The sequence below is a fragment of the Daktulosphaira vitifoliae genome, unplaced genomic scaffold, assembly GCF_025091365.1.
Source record: "Daktulosphaira vitifoliae isolate Bord-2020 unplaced genomic scaffold, ASM2509136v1 Scaffold_2, whole genome shotgun sequence".
NCBI classification, from domain to species: domain Eukaryota; kingdom Metazoa; phylum Arthropoda; class Insecta; order Hemiptera; family Phylloxeridae; genus Daktulosphaira; species Daktulosphaira vitifoliae.
In genome coordinates, this window is record NW_026099573.1 from 25,819,331 (window position 1) to 25,836,707 (window position 17,377).

General features: G+C 26.9%; 1 protein-coding gene across 11 annotated transcripts; it reads left to right on the top strand.

Moving 5' to 3' along the window:
• Positions 1 to 1,817: 1,817 nt before the first annotated feature.
• On the top strand, positions 1,818 to 16,705 carry LOC126897456 (uncharacterized). Of its 11 annotated transcripts, none has more exons than XM_050671062.1 (5): positions 1,818 to 1,921; positions 1,985 to 2,039; positions 12,563 to 14,098; positions 14,261 to 14,746; positions 15,398 to 16,705. In XM_050671062.1, the coding sequence occupies exons 1-5, from the start codon at positions 1,916 to 1,918 to the stop codon at positions 16,498 to 16,500; spliced, it is 3,186 nt and encodes a 1,061-aa protein (XP_050527019.1). In that variant the 5' UTR covers positions 1,818 to 1,915; the 3' UTR covers positions 16,501 to 16,705. The 11 variants fall into 11 exon arrangements, with proteins under 11 accessions (XP_050527019.1, XP_050527013.1, XP_050527011.1 ...); XM_050671056.1 differs by having other exon boundaries at positions 12,563 to 12,964; positions 13,289 to 14,098; positions 14,261 to 16,705; XM_050671054.1 differs by having other exon boundaries at positions 12,563 to 12,675; positions 12,838 to 14,098; positions 14,261 to 16,705.
• Positions 16,706 to 17,377: the final 672 nt, after the last annotated feature.

Consider the following 17,377-nt stretch of genomic DNA (forward strand, 5'->3'; position numbering starts at 1 on the left):
GACGCTAGCGCCGGGACACTTTGGGCCACCACAATTCCGCCTTGATAAATTTTTTACATAGATATAAATATTTCTGAATTTTGTTTTGGCCAGGCCAGAGGAAAATTTAAGAAATATTGGTGTCGATCTCTCAATAAAATATAATCTCTAAAAAAAATACTTATTCAACAGACGTAAAAATTAATAAGTAAAAAATAAAATTATATTTATAATAAAATATAGAGTGTTCGATCCATTTTTGTTGTTTTATTTTGTATGTTAGTATGGTATATGATAAACGCGTTTATCCGGTGCGTACCGGTATCTTTTTATTGTAATAATAGTAGTCGAACGATGAATTCGTCATCGTAAAGGACGGCACGACGCGCACGCCAATATGTGTATGTAAAATAAAGTATAATAAACTAAGTGAAAAGTGTTAAGTTTTATCTAGTTTCTTACTAAATAAATAGTTTTAAAGTAATCGAATTTTATACAGTCCACTCTGAATTCGAAACATAGAGTGTTTAGCATCTTTTACAAGTATGATCAGACGTCAGCATTGTGTAATTAAATTATATTATTTAAAATATTGAATCGTTCTCGTAAGTAATTATATGGACTATATGACGTATAATGTAAATCGTATACGTGGTGCGTTTAATACCAAAATCAACATTGGACTATTTGAAATATTATTACAATACACAGGACGTAAGGTAAGTACAATTTAATCTATGCTTTCGAATCTCCAACAATCTATTGCGTAATAAACTATTAATAAAAATTAAATAGGAGAATTAAAAATTAATAAGAGAAACAATTAATGAACATATTATATAATAAATATTAAAGACATTTAATTTAATAAAAAAATCATATAATTAATTATTTATTAAATTTTATTATTTATTTTTTTTAATTTCTTTTCTTTTTATTTTTGGTTTATTACACATAATGATTAGCGATGTTTAAATTTTTTAGTCTTAGAAAGCTTAATTTTGCTGTTTATTTGAATTTTCCTAAAATTTATATTGCAAGAATATTTATTGCTATGTTCTTACTACTTAAATTATAGTCTTTATATTTTCGTTTACTTAATTCGTAATGCTAATTAATTATCATAGAGAGAGGGAGATGCTGATGTGACAATTCTACTCGTCTGTAGCCCGGAACTACTAACGTTAAACTAACAAAGGTCAGTTGTGTTTGAGTGACCGTTATAGATATAGTTTTCGATATCCTTTAGGCAATTAAAACTCATTTAAGGAGATAGAGACAATATTTGGGCACATGTCGGGTAGATTCCGATTCTTGGTTTTGACCAAGATCCCCAAATATTAAACAGACCCTTAGCAGTAGTGAACAAAATAACAAGTTATAACCTCTTGAAATTATTGTCTGGTTGCGCCATTGAGTATTACCTTTATAAGTTTTATACTGATACAAATTATATGGTTTTTGATTACAAAAATGCATTGTATAAAAAAATAAAAAGTATAATATAAATTATGATAAAATTACACTGCAATTAGAATATATTGTTTGAGATTATTAAGATATTTTATTTTTATTAAAATTAAAAGTCTTTTTTATTATTAATACAACCCTGAAGCACAGATTATTTTAACATGATAAAGTATAATAATTATATTAAATTGTTATAAAATTGTATTTATAATTTGCCTTTTATTGTTAAATCAAGAAAATGTTCTGCTAATGCAAAATTAGCTATTGTTTTCAACTTGTGTATGAATAGTTTACTAAAAATAATACATTTTTATTGGTATCGTTTAATATTTACTATAAATACTCTTTTTAAATTTAAAACTATATAAAAAAAAAAGAATTATGTGGGTGATCGTATATATATATATAAACCATTGTAACCAAGAAATCATCATTAGTTATTCAGAATTTAACACTTAGATTAAAAATGAAGGTGAGTAATATTTTACCTGAAGTGCTTGATTCAAATCTAAAAGATTATTTTATTTTATTGTAGAATTGGCAAATTATATCTGCTCTGTTGATAATATCGTGTTCGATATTTAACGGAGGTAAATATTATTTTACATTATTTACTCCTATTAAATGTACTATTTATCTATTATAGTTTATGTATATTTATTTAAAGGGATGCATACAGTTTGCTATTATTAAACAAATCCTATGATTTTTTTAACAATAGCTATGAAGCTATTATATATATATATATATAACTCTACTAGTTATATAGAGTGATCAATTAAAGTTAAGATACTAGGTTTTTTGGAAATTATTGAAAAAAAAAACGGTAGCACAGTGTGGTCGCGGCACAATAAGGAAGTGGTATAGTTGGGACAGTTATAGATGATATCTGACAGTGATTAAAATTACTATCATAAGAAACGTTTCGATTTAAATCTGCAGATAGTGTTTAATTTTAAGAAATTGGTAGATTATTTCAAAAACATCAATAACACTTATTTCTTTAATTTTATCCCGATTTATAATTATAATATATGAATACATAATAATTACAGTAATTAAATTTAGTATGAAATTGATATTCAATAATATAATATTGTAATTTTTACGGAGATATTATAAAAAAAAAGGAGTTGTATATTCATATACTTTTAACGCGTATAAGAAAATAAAGGGATTGATGCAATACTTTTTGATTAAAAAATTTTGTTGCTTATGAATAAATTCACTTGATTACAAGGAACTTTCATCAGAAACAAAAATATACTTATCTAAATCAATTTTTCGCGATATTTCAAATGTGCAATTAGACTTTTTCTATCTCTTTTAAGTTATAATATTATTAAAAAATAGTATTTACATATAAAAAAAAATAATTAAGAAGAAAAAAAAATTGTTTTAAATTAATACTGATTTTGATTATTAATGTGTTAAAAATAAGGAAAATGACATATTTAACCTACTTTTTTAATCGTTTAAAGTAGATTTTTGTGAATGTTTATAATAAAAAAAAACCCAGCACAGGGGGGTCGCGGCACTGTGGTGACGTGGCATAGTTGGATCAAGTATAATGATATCTGACAATGATTAAAATCACTATAAAAAAAAAAACGCTTCGATGCAAATCTTTAGATAGTGTTTAATTTTAAAAAATTGGTGAATTATTCCAAAAGCTACATAATCTGCTAGTTCCTTATTAATATCCTGAATAAAATAAAGTATGTCGAATGAAAAAGGGATTATTAAAAAATATTATTTCTCATTAAAAAATTATGTTGATCCATACACTTTTCAATAAGTTATATCATTATAAAGTTAAAAATGTAAAAAATAAAATCGAGAATTTTCACATAAAAATAGCATTCGGTAGCCATTTTCACCATGAAGACATTTTTTTTTTCAAATTTAAGTATACTACATTAGCTTTAATTTAAGGTATATATAAAAGTGTCAGTCTTTCCGAAACATTTTCAAAATTTAAGTTGAAAAAATTAATTTTTTGTAAAAAAGTTGTCATTTTAAATCCCCCCCTGTGGCCAGGTAAAAAGTCAGATTTATAAAAAAAATATACCAAATAATAGGTAATGACATCATGCATCTGTAAAAAAAAGAATTATATTGATATGTTTATTTTTAAAAAAGTTACGGCAGTTTTTAGTAAAAAAAATTGAAAAAATTTCGAAAATTAGCCATTTTTAAATTTGTAATTTTTTCGGAGGTTTCCCCCATTTACGGGGAACGAGGAAATTTTTTCAATTTTTGAGGGTAATGTCTTCGACTAGATACGATTTGTGATCTTTTGACGTATCATTGAAAGAAAACGGTTCGGTGAGAGCTGAGAAAAAGTGGTAACAGACAAAAAAAAAAAAAACACATCTTAGTAAAACCAATAACTTCACATCGAAGCTAATATAAAAAAGAATTTTTTTACAAAAATCGTATTTTTTTTATTAACTTTGATGTCTGTTTTTACCATGAAGATAAAATAAAGTCCGAAATTTTTTTTTACCATAATAAAGTACATTACATTAGCTTTAATTTAAGATATATACAGAGTGATTTTTTTATCATAACCTACTCAATTACTTGCAGAATAATAATAATTTAAACATTTTTTTGTTTTATTATCTTTAGTTACACATTATTCTTGAATTTTTAACTATGTAATACTTTTTAAGTTCATCCCTTATGCCTTGGAAGGGGGTCAACTTTGTTTTTTTAAATGGTAACACATATTTTTAATTTAATAAAATGTTTGAGTTTTTAATTTAATAGTAAATGGCATTTGAATTTTTAATATAACTTAATTCGTTTATTAGATATAATCATTTAAAGTTTCAAATTTTTGAATTAATATACAGGTATAATACACAAGGGATTACAAATACAGGTAGCTAATTGGTTTTTTATAACATCGATATTAGCAGGTACACAGCATTGTTATTATCAATTGTAGTAAGGCACATTGTTATGAGTTTATAAATACACTAACTGACAATACAGAAAGTATATCTATTGATAATCATAATTGATAATAAACAATCCGTGACTGAGACAGCAATGTCATAAAAATCCAATTAGCTACCTGTATTTACAATCCCATGTGTATTATACATGTATATTAACTCGAAATTTTGAAACTTTAAATGTTTATATCTAATAAGCTAATAAAGTTATACTAAAAATGCAAATGCCATTTACCATTAAATTAAAAACTCAAACATTTTATTAAATTAAAAATATGTGTTACCATTTAAAAAAACAAAGTTGACCCCCCTCCAAGGCATAAGGGATGAACTTAAAAAGTATTACATAGTTAAAAATTCAAGAATAATGTGTAACTAAAGATAATAAAAAAAAAAAATGTTTAAATTATTATTATTCTGCAAGTAATTGAGTGGGTTATGATAAAAAAATCACTCTGTATATAATAGTGTCAGTCTTTACGGAACATTTTCAAAAGTTAAGTTGAAAATGTTAATTTTTTGTGAAAAAGATGTCATTTTAAATCCCCCCCTGTGGGCTTGTAAAGAGTTAAATGTTCACAAAAATATATAAAATGATAGGTGAATACCTAAGGTATCTAAAAAAAAAAAATTATGTTGATTTGTTCAATTTTGAAAAAGTTATGGCAGTTTTAAGTAAAAAATTTGAAAAAATTTCGAATATTAGCGATATTTAAATTTGTAATTTTATTGGAGTTTTCTCCCATTTACGGGAAACGAGGGAATTTTTTTCAATTTTTAAGGGTAATGTCTTCGACTAAATACGATTTGTAATCTTTTGACATATTATTTATCAAAATCTGTCCAGCGAGAGCTTAGATTGAGCGTTCAAAGACAAAAAAATAAAAAAAAAACACATCATAGTAAAATTAATACCTTCTTAGCTTTGCATTGAAACTAAAATTTATTTATTACCATAACTTTTAGCTCTGAATTTTGATGAACAATACGTCAAAAGATCCTAAATCGTATCTAGTGAAGACATTACCCTCAAAAATTGAAATTAATTAAGACAAAAAAATTAAGACAATTAAAATCATTCATTTCTTATGTTTTCAAAGTATTTATTGACAAATCAAGTTTGATATGATAATTTGATATGATAGGTTTCAAATACAAAATTAAATCATTTTACTTTGTAATTTAATAATTTTTTTACTCTATTTGTGTGTGCTACTACTAGACTATAATATTCCAAATTTTTTGGTAACATGTTGCTATATAAATTATTTCTAAAAAAAATGATTGTTAGTTTCTCGAAATATTAAAGATGATAGANTTATTTCTAAAAAAAATGATTGTTAGTTTCTCGAAATATTAAAGATGATAGAAAAAGTCCAATTGTAAATTTGAAATCAGCGTAAAAAATTGTTGGATAATATTAGGTTGGTTTCAAAATTAACAAAAAATGAAAACAAATATAAAATAAAAAGAACTTTTTATTATTTATTACTAAAGATATATTTTACATAATACCTGCTCACAGAGTTTTCTTAATAGCAATTTTTTATGAGGAATTAGCTTATTAGCTTCGATGCGAAGCTGAGAAGGTATTAATTTTACTATGATGTGTTTTTTTATTTTTTTTTTATTTTTTTATTTTTTTTTTTGTGTCTGTGAACGCTCAATCTCAGCTCTCGCTGGACCGATTTTGATGAACAATATGTCAAAAGATCACAAATCGTATCTAGTCGAAGACATTACCCTCAAAAATTGAAAAAAATTCCCTCGTTCCCCGTAAACGGGGGAAATCCCCCAAAAAATTACAAATTTAAAAATCGCTAATTTTCGATATTTTTTCAATTTTTTTTACTTAAAATTGCCATAACTTTTTTAAAAATGACCGAATCAATATAATTTTTTTTTTTATAGATACCTTAGATATTTACCTATCATTTTATATATTTTTGTGAACATTTGACCCTTTAACAGCCCAAAGGATGGGGTTTCAAAATGGTAACTTTTTTACAAAAAATTAACTTTTTCAACTTAACTTTTGAAAATGTTCCGGAAAGACTGACAATTTTATATATACCTTAAATTAAAGCTAATGTAATATACTTTAATTTGAAAAAAAAAAATTTGACCTCTGGACTTGTCTTCATGGTGAAAATGACTACCGTATGCAAAAATATGCTATTTTTGTGAAAAAATTCTTGATATTATATTTTACATTTTTTAACATTATGTTGCTATAACTTTTTAAAAAATGCATGAATCAACTTTATTCTTTAATGATAAATACTTTATATATACTTCTTTCATTCGACATACTTTTTTTTAAAATCGGACCATTTCCCTTTATACAGGGGGGGTGCAAACCTTTTAAAATGCGTATAGAAAGTAGAACTTTTTCAACTTAACTTTTGAAAATGTTCCGGAAAGACTGACACTTTTATATATATCTTAAATTAAAGCTTATGTAATATACTTTAATTTGAAAAAAAAAAATTTGACCTCTGGACTTGTCTTCGTGGTGAAAACGGACATCAAAGTTAAAGAAAAACGTACGATTTCCGTGAAAAAAATCTCGATTTTATATGTTATATTATTTAATTTATATTTTATATAACTTTTGGAAAAATGTATGGATCAATATTATTATTTTTTTATAATAAATATTTATATACCCCTTTCATCTGGCACGCTTTTTTTGTAAATCGGATCATACCCCTTTAACAAGGGGGGTCAAAACTTTAAACATGCGTATTGTTACTACGATATTTTCAATTTAATTTTTGAAAGTATTCCGGAAATACTGACACTTTTAAATATATCTTAAATTAAAGCTTATGTAATATACTTTAATGTGAAAAAAAAAAATTTGACCTCTGGATTTGTCTTCATGGTAAAAATGACTACCGTATGCAAAAATATGCTATTTTTGTGTTAAAATTCTGGGTTTTGTATTTTATTTTATTTTAAAATACCTGACAAGGGGAGTACAGATTTTCATAAATATTATATAAATTAAAATTGATATAGTATAGATAGTTAAACTTATTTAAATATGTTTGTTTCTTTTAAGTCGAGAAAAATAACTTTGAAATTTGAACTAGCTTAAATAGCCAATTTTTCAACCGCCGGAAGCAACGTACGGTTGCCGAGTTGGTAAAATTTATGTTTTACACGCTTGGGGTACGAGGTTCCAACCCGCATATGGCAATGAATTTTTTGCATTTTTTCTTAATTCTTTTTAAGTTAGTATAAATTTTAACTCGTTTGATTTTTATCACATTTAGATTCAATAACTTCAATAAAGATCAAGGATCCCATCACTTTAGTCGCCCCTTGCAAGAAGAAATTTCTTATTCGTATTAAAATTATTTTACTATATTTTAAGTTTTCGCTTCGATGCAAAGCCGAGAAGATATTTTTTTGTGACTATCATTTATTTTCTCTGCTCTAACTTGACCTACTTTTTTCAACAATACGTCAAATTACTACAATTCGTATCTAGTTGAAGATATTACTCTCAAAAATTGAAAAAAAAATTCTAATTTATCAATTAAACAGTTAGTTATTACATCGTCTCCATAAAGACAATTAAAATCATTAATTTCTAATGTTTTCAAAATATTTATTAACGAATGAAGTTTGATATGATAGGTTTCAACTACAAAATTAAATCATTTTACTTTGTAATTTAATAATTTTATTACTCTGTTTGTGTGTGCTACTATTAGACTATAATATTCAAATTTTTTTCTAACGTGTTGCTATATAAATCATTTCTAAAAAAAATGATTGTTTTTTCTCCTGAATTAACAATTGATTTTTACAAATATAATCAAATTTTATAATAAACTCAATTGAGTAAATCTTTTTAACAACTTTGTTTTGATTGGTACATTTAGTTAAAGTAAATCATTAAAATTAATTAAGTTCTCAATATTTCAATTATAGAATCTTTTCAACAAACAACAAAAGTTCCTAGGAAATTATTACTATTACTTCTATTTAAGTTATCTATTACCATAAAAATGCAAAAAAATATTGAGCTTTTCTGATAAATTTACAATAAATAGTAATTATAAAACTTTCTGACTGCATATTGATCTTAACGATACAATTTTTTTAATTGTCATAAAATTTTCTATTTAATTATGTCAATGTCAAACTTACCAATTGAGCTAAAAGTTATGGTAAAATAAATTTTTTTTTTTTTTTATAAACATTTACAACAATCAACTTTAAACGATTAACAAAATTGGTTAAATATGTCATTTTCCTTATTTTTAACTTATTAATAATCAAATTAATATTAAATATTATATCAAATCAGTATTAATTTAAAACAATTTTTTTTGTTCTTAATTATTTTTTTTTATATGTAAAAACTATTTTTTAATAATATTAAAACTTAGAAGTTATAGAAAAAGTCTAATTGCACATTTTAAAACATCGCGAAAAGTTGATTTAGAATAGTATATTTTTGTTTCTGATGGAAGTTCCTTGTAGTCCAGTGTATAAAACTTATAACTTTGTTAATTGTTATAACTTTATCAAAAATGACCAAATCAGTATATTTTTTTTTATTTAGATGCATGTCTTTATCTATCATTTGGTTTTTTTTATAAATCTAACCCTTTACCTGCCCACAAGAGGGATTCAAAATATTAACTTTTTTTTTTTTAGTTAAAGTAAATCATTAAAATTAATTCAGTTCTGGATATTTCAATAGTAGAATCTTTTTAAATATCAAAAATTACTTAGAAATGATTACTATGATTTCTATTTAAGTGTTCTATTACGATAAAAATGCAAAAAATAATGAGTTTTTCTGATAAATTTACAATAAATAATAATTATAAAACTTTCTGACTGCATATTAATCTTAAAAATAACATTGTTTTAATTCTCATAAAATTTTCTATTTAATGATTCATTCTAGTCAACGAAGGAGTAATTTTGCAGAATAGCAGAAAAAATTCCCAACAAACTTTTTTTTTTTTTGTTTTAATTAGGCAATTGGTGGATTATTCCAAAAGCAACATCAACTCTTATTTCTTTAATTATATCATGATTAGTAGTTCTTTGATTTTAAAATATAATATTTGAATATATACTAATTATAATTATTAAATTTAGTATGAAATTGATATTTAATATTGTAATTTAAACGGAGAAATTATAAAAATAATAAAGAAGTTATATTTTGCTTTACTTTTACGTGTATAAAAATTTAAAGGGCTTGATACAATAATTTTCAATAAAAACTGTTTGTTACTATAAAAAAATGCACTGGACTACAAGGAACTTTCATCAGAAGCAAAAATATACTTTTCTAAATCAACTTTTCGCGTTGTTTTCAAATCTGCAAGTAGACTATTTCTATCACTTCTAATTTTTTATATTATTACTAATTATATATATAAAATAATAATTAAAAGAAAAAAAAATTTGTTTTCAAATTATTACTGATTTGATTTTTAATATGTTAAAAATAATCAGTCCAAATTTTCAATTTTAACCTATTTTTTTGGTTCTTTAAAGTTGATGAAAAATTTTTGATAAAGATTTATGAAAGTTTATAGTAAAATAAATTGAATATATTACCATAACTTTTAGCTCAATTACAAGTTTAAAATTGACATCTAGGCCAGTCAACAAAGGAAAAATTGCGGAAAAAATTTTGTTTTTTTAAAAGTTGAATTAAAATATGTATAATGACATACTAATAGTCCTCAAGATTGGAATTGAGCTTTTTTTTTAAATCCTCGCAAAAGTTCAAAAATATGAGCTTTCTTAATTTTCTCAAAAAAAAATATTTAACTTACAAAAAAAAGTTTCGCACAAAAGTTGTTTAAAAGACAATTATAAATAAAAATATAATCTTATATTTTTTCATTTAAACAAATATTTTTCGAGTTACATTACATTTAATATGAGTAATAAAATTTATATTCCATTTTTTTCATTTTACGGTTACTTTTTATCATGTTATACTTACATTAGACACAATGTTATAAATGCATATGTGTGTATGTGTGAGTTTATTTATTTATTGTATCATTAAAGTGTAGTGTATATTGAGATACAACCGATAGAGTAGGTAATTGATTTGACGCTATATTATTTAAACCCAACTAAACGCTAAATTGTACATTCCGAAATAACAATCATATTATGTCAATTGCCACCGGAATATCTGGTAATATTTTTCTTTTTCTTTGCCTTAATCCCAACTACTTGGGGTCGGGCACCCTTATCCTAAGATTCCACTTGACACGATCTCCCACATCTTCTACGCTCACATCAGCTGTCCTCAAATCGCATTCAATAGCATCCCTCCATCTCTTTTTTGGTCTTCCTCTATCTCTTCTTCCTTCAACATTCATTTCTATAACTGTTCTTACAGCTTTCGATTCTTCTTTCCTCATACCATGACTAAACAATCTAAGTCTATTTTCTGTCATCTTATCCACGATTGACGCAACACCTATACTTCCTCTTATATGCTCGTTCCTTATCCTATCTTCTCTAGTCACTCCACTCATCCAACTAAGCATTCTCATCTCTGCTACACTTATTCTCTGCTCTACTTTCTTATCAACCGCCCAACACTATTAACCATACATCATAGCTGGCCTCACAATTTCATACTAAATTTAAAAACTATAATTAGTATTTATTCATATATTATATTTTAAAATCAAAGAACTACTAATCAGGATATAATTAAAGAAATAAGAGTTCATGTTGCTTTTAAAATATTTCACCAATTTCTCTAAAGGAAACACTATCTACAGATTTGCATCGAAGCGTTTCTTATGATAGTGATTTTAATCACTGTCAGATATCATCTATACTTGTCCCATCTATGCCTCGTCCACACTGTGCCTCGACCCCACTGTGCTACCGTTTTTTTTTACTTATGGTATTCCAAGAATTATTGTTTTTCTATTATATAAATCTACATTTAGTCTAATTAAAAGTAAGTTTTTGTACTTTGTTTTCCCAACCATCGTAATTATATTATAAGAATATTAAAAAACCAAAAAATTGTCTAAGGTTATATAACAAATTTATCCATTGTAACAAAAATTCAAAAATTACCAACTCAGTAATTATACAAATAAAGTTTTAACATTTGTACGATTTAAATTAGTGTTATTTACATAAAATTTTATTTCAATATATCTACTTTGTTTTCATCTAAAAGTATAATTATTATAGAGTTGCAAACAGTATGGTTCAATGCAAATATTTAAATTATTTTATATTGAATTATATAATTTATAAATATTGCTAATTATTTATGACCATTAAAATTATCATGAAAAATTATTTAAACAAATATTAAATTAAAATATATTTTTAGAATTTTTAAATAAATTATTATTAATAGTTTGAAATAATTTAACATTATGTTGCAAAGTTAAGGAGCCAATATAACACAATTGGTAATACCTATATATATTATTATTAGGGTAAGGATTTCTTTATAAATCATATAACTTAACTATATGCATTAATTATACAATAATACTATAAAAAATCACTATTAACATAAGTGTTTTGATTGAGAGTATTTCTTGCTATTTTTAATTACAAAAGTTCAATTGTAAGTATTTTTGGGCAATAGCAATATATCCATTTATAATAATTATAATTAGTCGAAAAAAGTACACTATTATATAATAGAGGATATGTACGATGGCAATTATACCAGGCTAAAAAGTATGGAAAGAGTAACAAAAGATTTTAGGGTAAGAATAGAAATGCACCAAGATTCTGCTATAGACCCTTATATATTTTCTATAGTAGTGGTTGAAATTACTAGAAAAATACAATTCGAGGTATCGTGATGCATTTCGTTCGCTGATCTTACATTTTTTATAGGAGGAAATAGAGAGGAAATTAATTAAAGGCTAGAGGTGTGACAATCAGCTTTTAAAGGAAAGGGTTTGCTTGAATAAGTAGGAGTATAACCAAATATATAGAGTCCGAGTTTGTCAAAACACGAGGTAGGTGAAATGAGGAGATCAGTGATAATAATCTAGAACGTGATAGGAGAGATGTATAATTTTCATTAGATATATTTTAAAGTCATATAGATAAAGTTTTAATACAACACAAGTTCATTAATAATTTTTTTCATTTAGCAATACAAAATGAAAATTCGGAAGACGAACAGACATACCAATTAAAAAAAAGTATGACGAGAAAAGCTGCAGAAAATGGAAACTTGGAATTGTTAAAATATGCACATAAAAATGAATGCCCATGGGATAGAAAGACAACAGAAGCAGCTGCATCTAGTGGTAATTTAGAATGCTTGAAATATGCTTTTGAAAATGGCTGCAAATGGGATAAATGTACAACAGCTGCAGCTGCCAAAAAAGGTGATTTAAAAATGTTAAAATATGCACATGAAAAGGAATGTCCGTGGGATGAAAGCACAACAGAAGCAGCTGCTTTTAGTGGTAATTTAGAATGCTTGAAATATGCTTTTGAAAATGGCTGCAAATGGGATAAACGTACATCGACTGCGGCTGCCAAAAGAGGTGATTTAAAAATGCTAAAATATGCACATGAACATAAATGTCGATGGAATAAAAGTACAACAGAAGCAGCTGCTTCTAGTGGCAATTTAGAATGCTTAAAATATGCTTTTGAAAATGGCTGTAAATGGGATGAACGTACATCGACTGCAGCTGCCAAAAGTGGTGATTTAAAAATGTTAAAATATGCACATGAAAATGAATGTCAATGGGATAGAAGTACAACAGAAGCAGCTGCTTCTAGTGGTAATTTAGAATGCTTGAAATATGCTTTTGAAAATGGCTGCAAATGGGATGACCATACATCGATTGCGGCTGCCAAAAGAGGTGATTTAAAAATGTTAAAATATGCACATGAAAATGATTGTCCATGGGATAGAAGTACAACAGAAGCAGCTGCTTCTAGTGGTAATTTAGAATGCTTAAAATATGCTTTTGAAAATGGCTGTAAATGGGATGAACGCACATCAACTGCAGCTGCCAAAAGTGGTGATTTAAAAATGTTAAAATATGCACATGAAAATGAATGTCAATGGGATGAAAGCACAACAGAAGCAGCCGCTTTTAGTGGTAATTTAGAATGCTTGAAATATGCTTTTGAAAATGGCTGCAAATGGGATGACCGTACATCGACTGCGGCTGCCAAAAGAGGTAATTTAAAAATGTTAAAATATGCACATGAAAATGATTGTCCATGGGATAGAAGTACAACAGAAGCAGCTGCTTCTAGTGGCAATTTAGAATGCTTGAAATATGCTTTTGAAAATGGCTGCAAATGGGATAAACGTACATCGACTGCGGCTGCCAAAAGAGGTGATTTAAAAATGCTAAAATATGCACATGAACATAAATGTCGATGGAATAAAAGTACAACAGAAGCAGCTGCTTCTAGTGGCAATTTAGAATGCTTAAAATATGCTTTTGAAAATGGCTGTAAATGGGATGAACGTACATCAACTGCAGCTGCCAAAAGTGGTGATTTAAAAATGTTAAAATATGCACATGAAAATGAATGTCAATGGGATAGAAGTACAACAGAAGCAGCTGCTTCTAGTGGTAATTTAGAATGCTTGAAATATGCTTTTGAAAATGGCTGCAAATGGGATGAACGTACATCGACTGCGGCTGCCAAAAGAGGTGATTTAAAAATGCTAAAATATGCACATGAACATAAATGTCGATGGAATAAAAGTACAACAGAAGCAGCTGCTTCTAGTGGTAATTTAGAATGCTTGAAATATGCTTTTGAAAATGGCTGCAAATGGGATGAACGTACAATGACTGCGGTTGCCAAAAGAGGTGATTTAAAAATGTTAAAATATGCACATGAAAATGATTGTCCATGGGATAGAAGTACAACAGAAGCAGCTGCTTCTAGTGGTAATTTAGAATGCTTGAAATATGCTTTTGAAAATGGCTGTAAATGGGATGAACGTACATCGACTGCGGCTGCCAAAAGAGGTGATTTAAAAATGTTAAAATATGCACATGAAAATAATTGTCCATGGGATGAAAGCACAACAAAAGCTTCTGCTTCAAGTGGTAATTTAAAATGCTTGAAATATGCTTTTAAAAATGGCTGTAAATGGGATAAACGTACAACGTCTGTGGCTGCCAAAAGAGGTGATTTAAGTATTTTAAAATATGCACATGAAAAGAAATGTCCGTGGGATAAAAGCACAACATACACCGCGGCAGATAATGGTAATTTAGAATGCTTGAAATATGCTTTTGAAAATGGCTGTAAATGGGATGAACGTACAACAACTGCGGCTGCCAAAAGAGGTGATTTAAAAATGTTAAAATATGCACATGAAAATGAATGTCCATGGGATGAAAGCACAGCTGAAGCAGCTGCTTATAGTGGTAATTTAGAATGCTTGAAATATACTTTTGAAAATGGCTGCAAATGGGATGACCGTACATCGACTGCGGCAGCCAAAAAAGGCTATTTAAGTATTTTAAAATATGCACATAAAAATGATTGTCCATGGGATGAAAGCACAACAGAAGCAGCTGCTTCAAGTGGTAATTTAGAATGCTTGAAATATGCTCATGAAAATGGCTGTAATTTTAATGAAATTGATATTGCGAGAAATGCTATATATAAGGGTAATCTAGAAATATTAAAATATGCCCATGTAAATGGATATGAGATGAATGAAGATACAACTAATTTAGTTGCCACTTTAAGTTATCGTGACATTATAAAATATATCCTTGAAAATGGATATGCATGTAATGTAAATACAACTTATATGGCTGCAAGATATGATAATCTTCAAAATTTAAAATATTTACATGAAAATAGATGTCCGTGGGATGAAAGCACAACAAAAATTGCTGCCGATTATGGCCATTTTCAATGTTTAAAATATGCTTATGAAAATGGATGTCCGTGGGATAAAAGTACAACGTCTGCGGCTGCCTTTAGAGGTAATTTAAAAATGTTAAAATATGCACATGAGAATGAATGTCCATGGGATGAAAGCACAACAGAAGCAGCTGCTTTTAGTGGTAATTTAGAATGCTTGAAATATGCTTTTGAAAATGGCTGCAGATGGGATAAACGTACATCGACTGCGGCTGCCAAAAGAGGTGATTTAAAAATGTTAAAATATTCACATGAAAAAGAATGTCCATGGGATGAAAGCACAGCAGAAGCAGCTGCTTCTAGTGGTAATTTAGAATGCTTGAAATATACTTTTGAAAATGGCTGTAAATGGAATCAAAATATAATGAGAAGTGCAATTCTAAAGGGTAATCTAAACATAATAAAATATCTTTACGAAAATGGATGTATGTGGTGTGAAGGAACTCTGCGTGAAGCTGCTACAAAAGGTAATTTTGAATATTTAAAATATGCACATCAAAATGGTTGCAAATGGGATAAAGGCACAACTCAAGCTGCTGCAGCAAGTCGTTGTTTCAACTGTTTGAAGTATGCCTACGAAAATGGATGTATTTGGGATGAAGGGACAACTCGAGCTGCTGCTGCAAGTGGCTGTTTAGAGTGCTTAGTATATGCCCATGATAAGGAATGTATTTGGGATAAAGATACAATAGTTACAGCAGCTGTGCATGGTAAGTTAGATTGCTTAAAATATGCCCGTAAACATGGATGTGATTGGGTTGAAGGTATGATGAGAGGGGCTGCAGCAAATGGACATTTAAATTGCCTAAAATTTGCTTATGAAAATGGGTGTCCCTGGGAGGAAGGCACAACAAGGGAAGCTTCTGCGGGTAGTTATATTAAATGTTTAATATTTGCACATAAAAATGGGTGTAATTGGGATGAAGGAACTTTGAGTGGAGCTGCTGCAAATGGCAATTTAAATTGCCTAAAATATGTTCATGAAAATGGTTGTGAGTGGGACGAAAGCACAACAAGACTTGCTGCTGCAAATGACCAACTTTATTGCATAATATATGCACATGAAAATAATTGTCCTTGGAGTAGCGGTACCATTTCTGCAGCTACTCAAAAAGGTTATCGTCAAATAATTAAATATGTTACTAAAAATGGCTGTCCTAATTAATATTCTGATAAAATATTGTAATTTTTAATATATTAATTTATGTCAATTATATTATTTAAAATAAATTGACAGGAACCAATATTCAATATATATATTGTACCTAAAAGAAACTAAAAAAAATTCTCAATATTACTTTTTTTTTTTGATTATTTAAGATATCTGTGATAAATGAATCACTCTATATAATGAGTTTGTTGTTATATATAATATATGTATATATACGCTTCGTATAAGGCAGTAAATCACTTTTTCTAATTTTACATTGATCAAAAATAAAATATATTCTCTGATTACACTCTATATGCTTATCAATATTCTAAATTATGAGATCCGACTTGAACCAAAATATCGATATTTTGATTTAAGTTATTATAAGAAGATTAACATTTATATCTAAACACTCATAATCTCAAAGTTGAAATTTTTGAGTTACTATAGTGTTGCGCATGACGATATATACAGAATGATATTTTTATCATAACCCACTCAATTACTTACAGAATAAAAATAATTTAAGCATTTTCTTTTTTTTTTTTTGGTTATCTTTATTAATCTATCTTTTTAAATGGGAACACATATTTTAAATTAAATAAAATGTTTGAGTTTTTAATTTTATAATAGATGGAATATGAGTTTTTAATATAACTTTGTTCATTTATTAGATATAAACATTTAAAGTTTCAAATTTTTTAGTTAATATACATGCATAATTCACAAGTGATTACAAATACAGATAGCTAATTGATTTTTTATGACGACGATATTTGCAGGTTATTTACAGCATTTATTATCAATGGCAGTAAGGCACATTGTTGTAAGTTTATAAATACATTAACTGGCAATACAAAAAGTATATCTATTGATAGTCATAATTAAT

Excerpts from the sequence above, each read along its gene's own strand:
- LOC126897456 (XM_050671051.1), top strand. Across the intron at positions 2,040-12,562 it reads GTGTTCGATATTTAACGGAG|CAATACAAAATGAAAATTCG; the intron begins GTAAATATTATT and ends TTTTTCATTTAG. Across the intron at positions 14,099-14,260 it reads GACTGCGGCTGCCAAAAGAG|GTGATTTAAAAATGTTAAAA; the intron begins GTGATTTAAAAA and ends TTGCCAAAAGAG.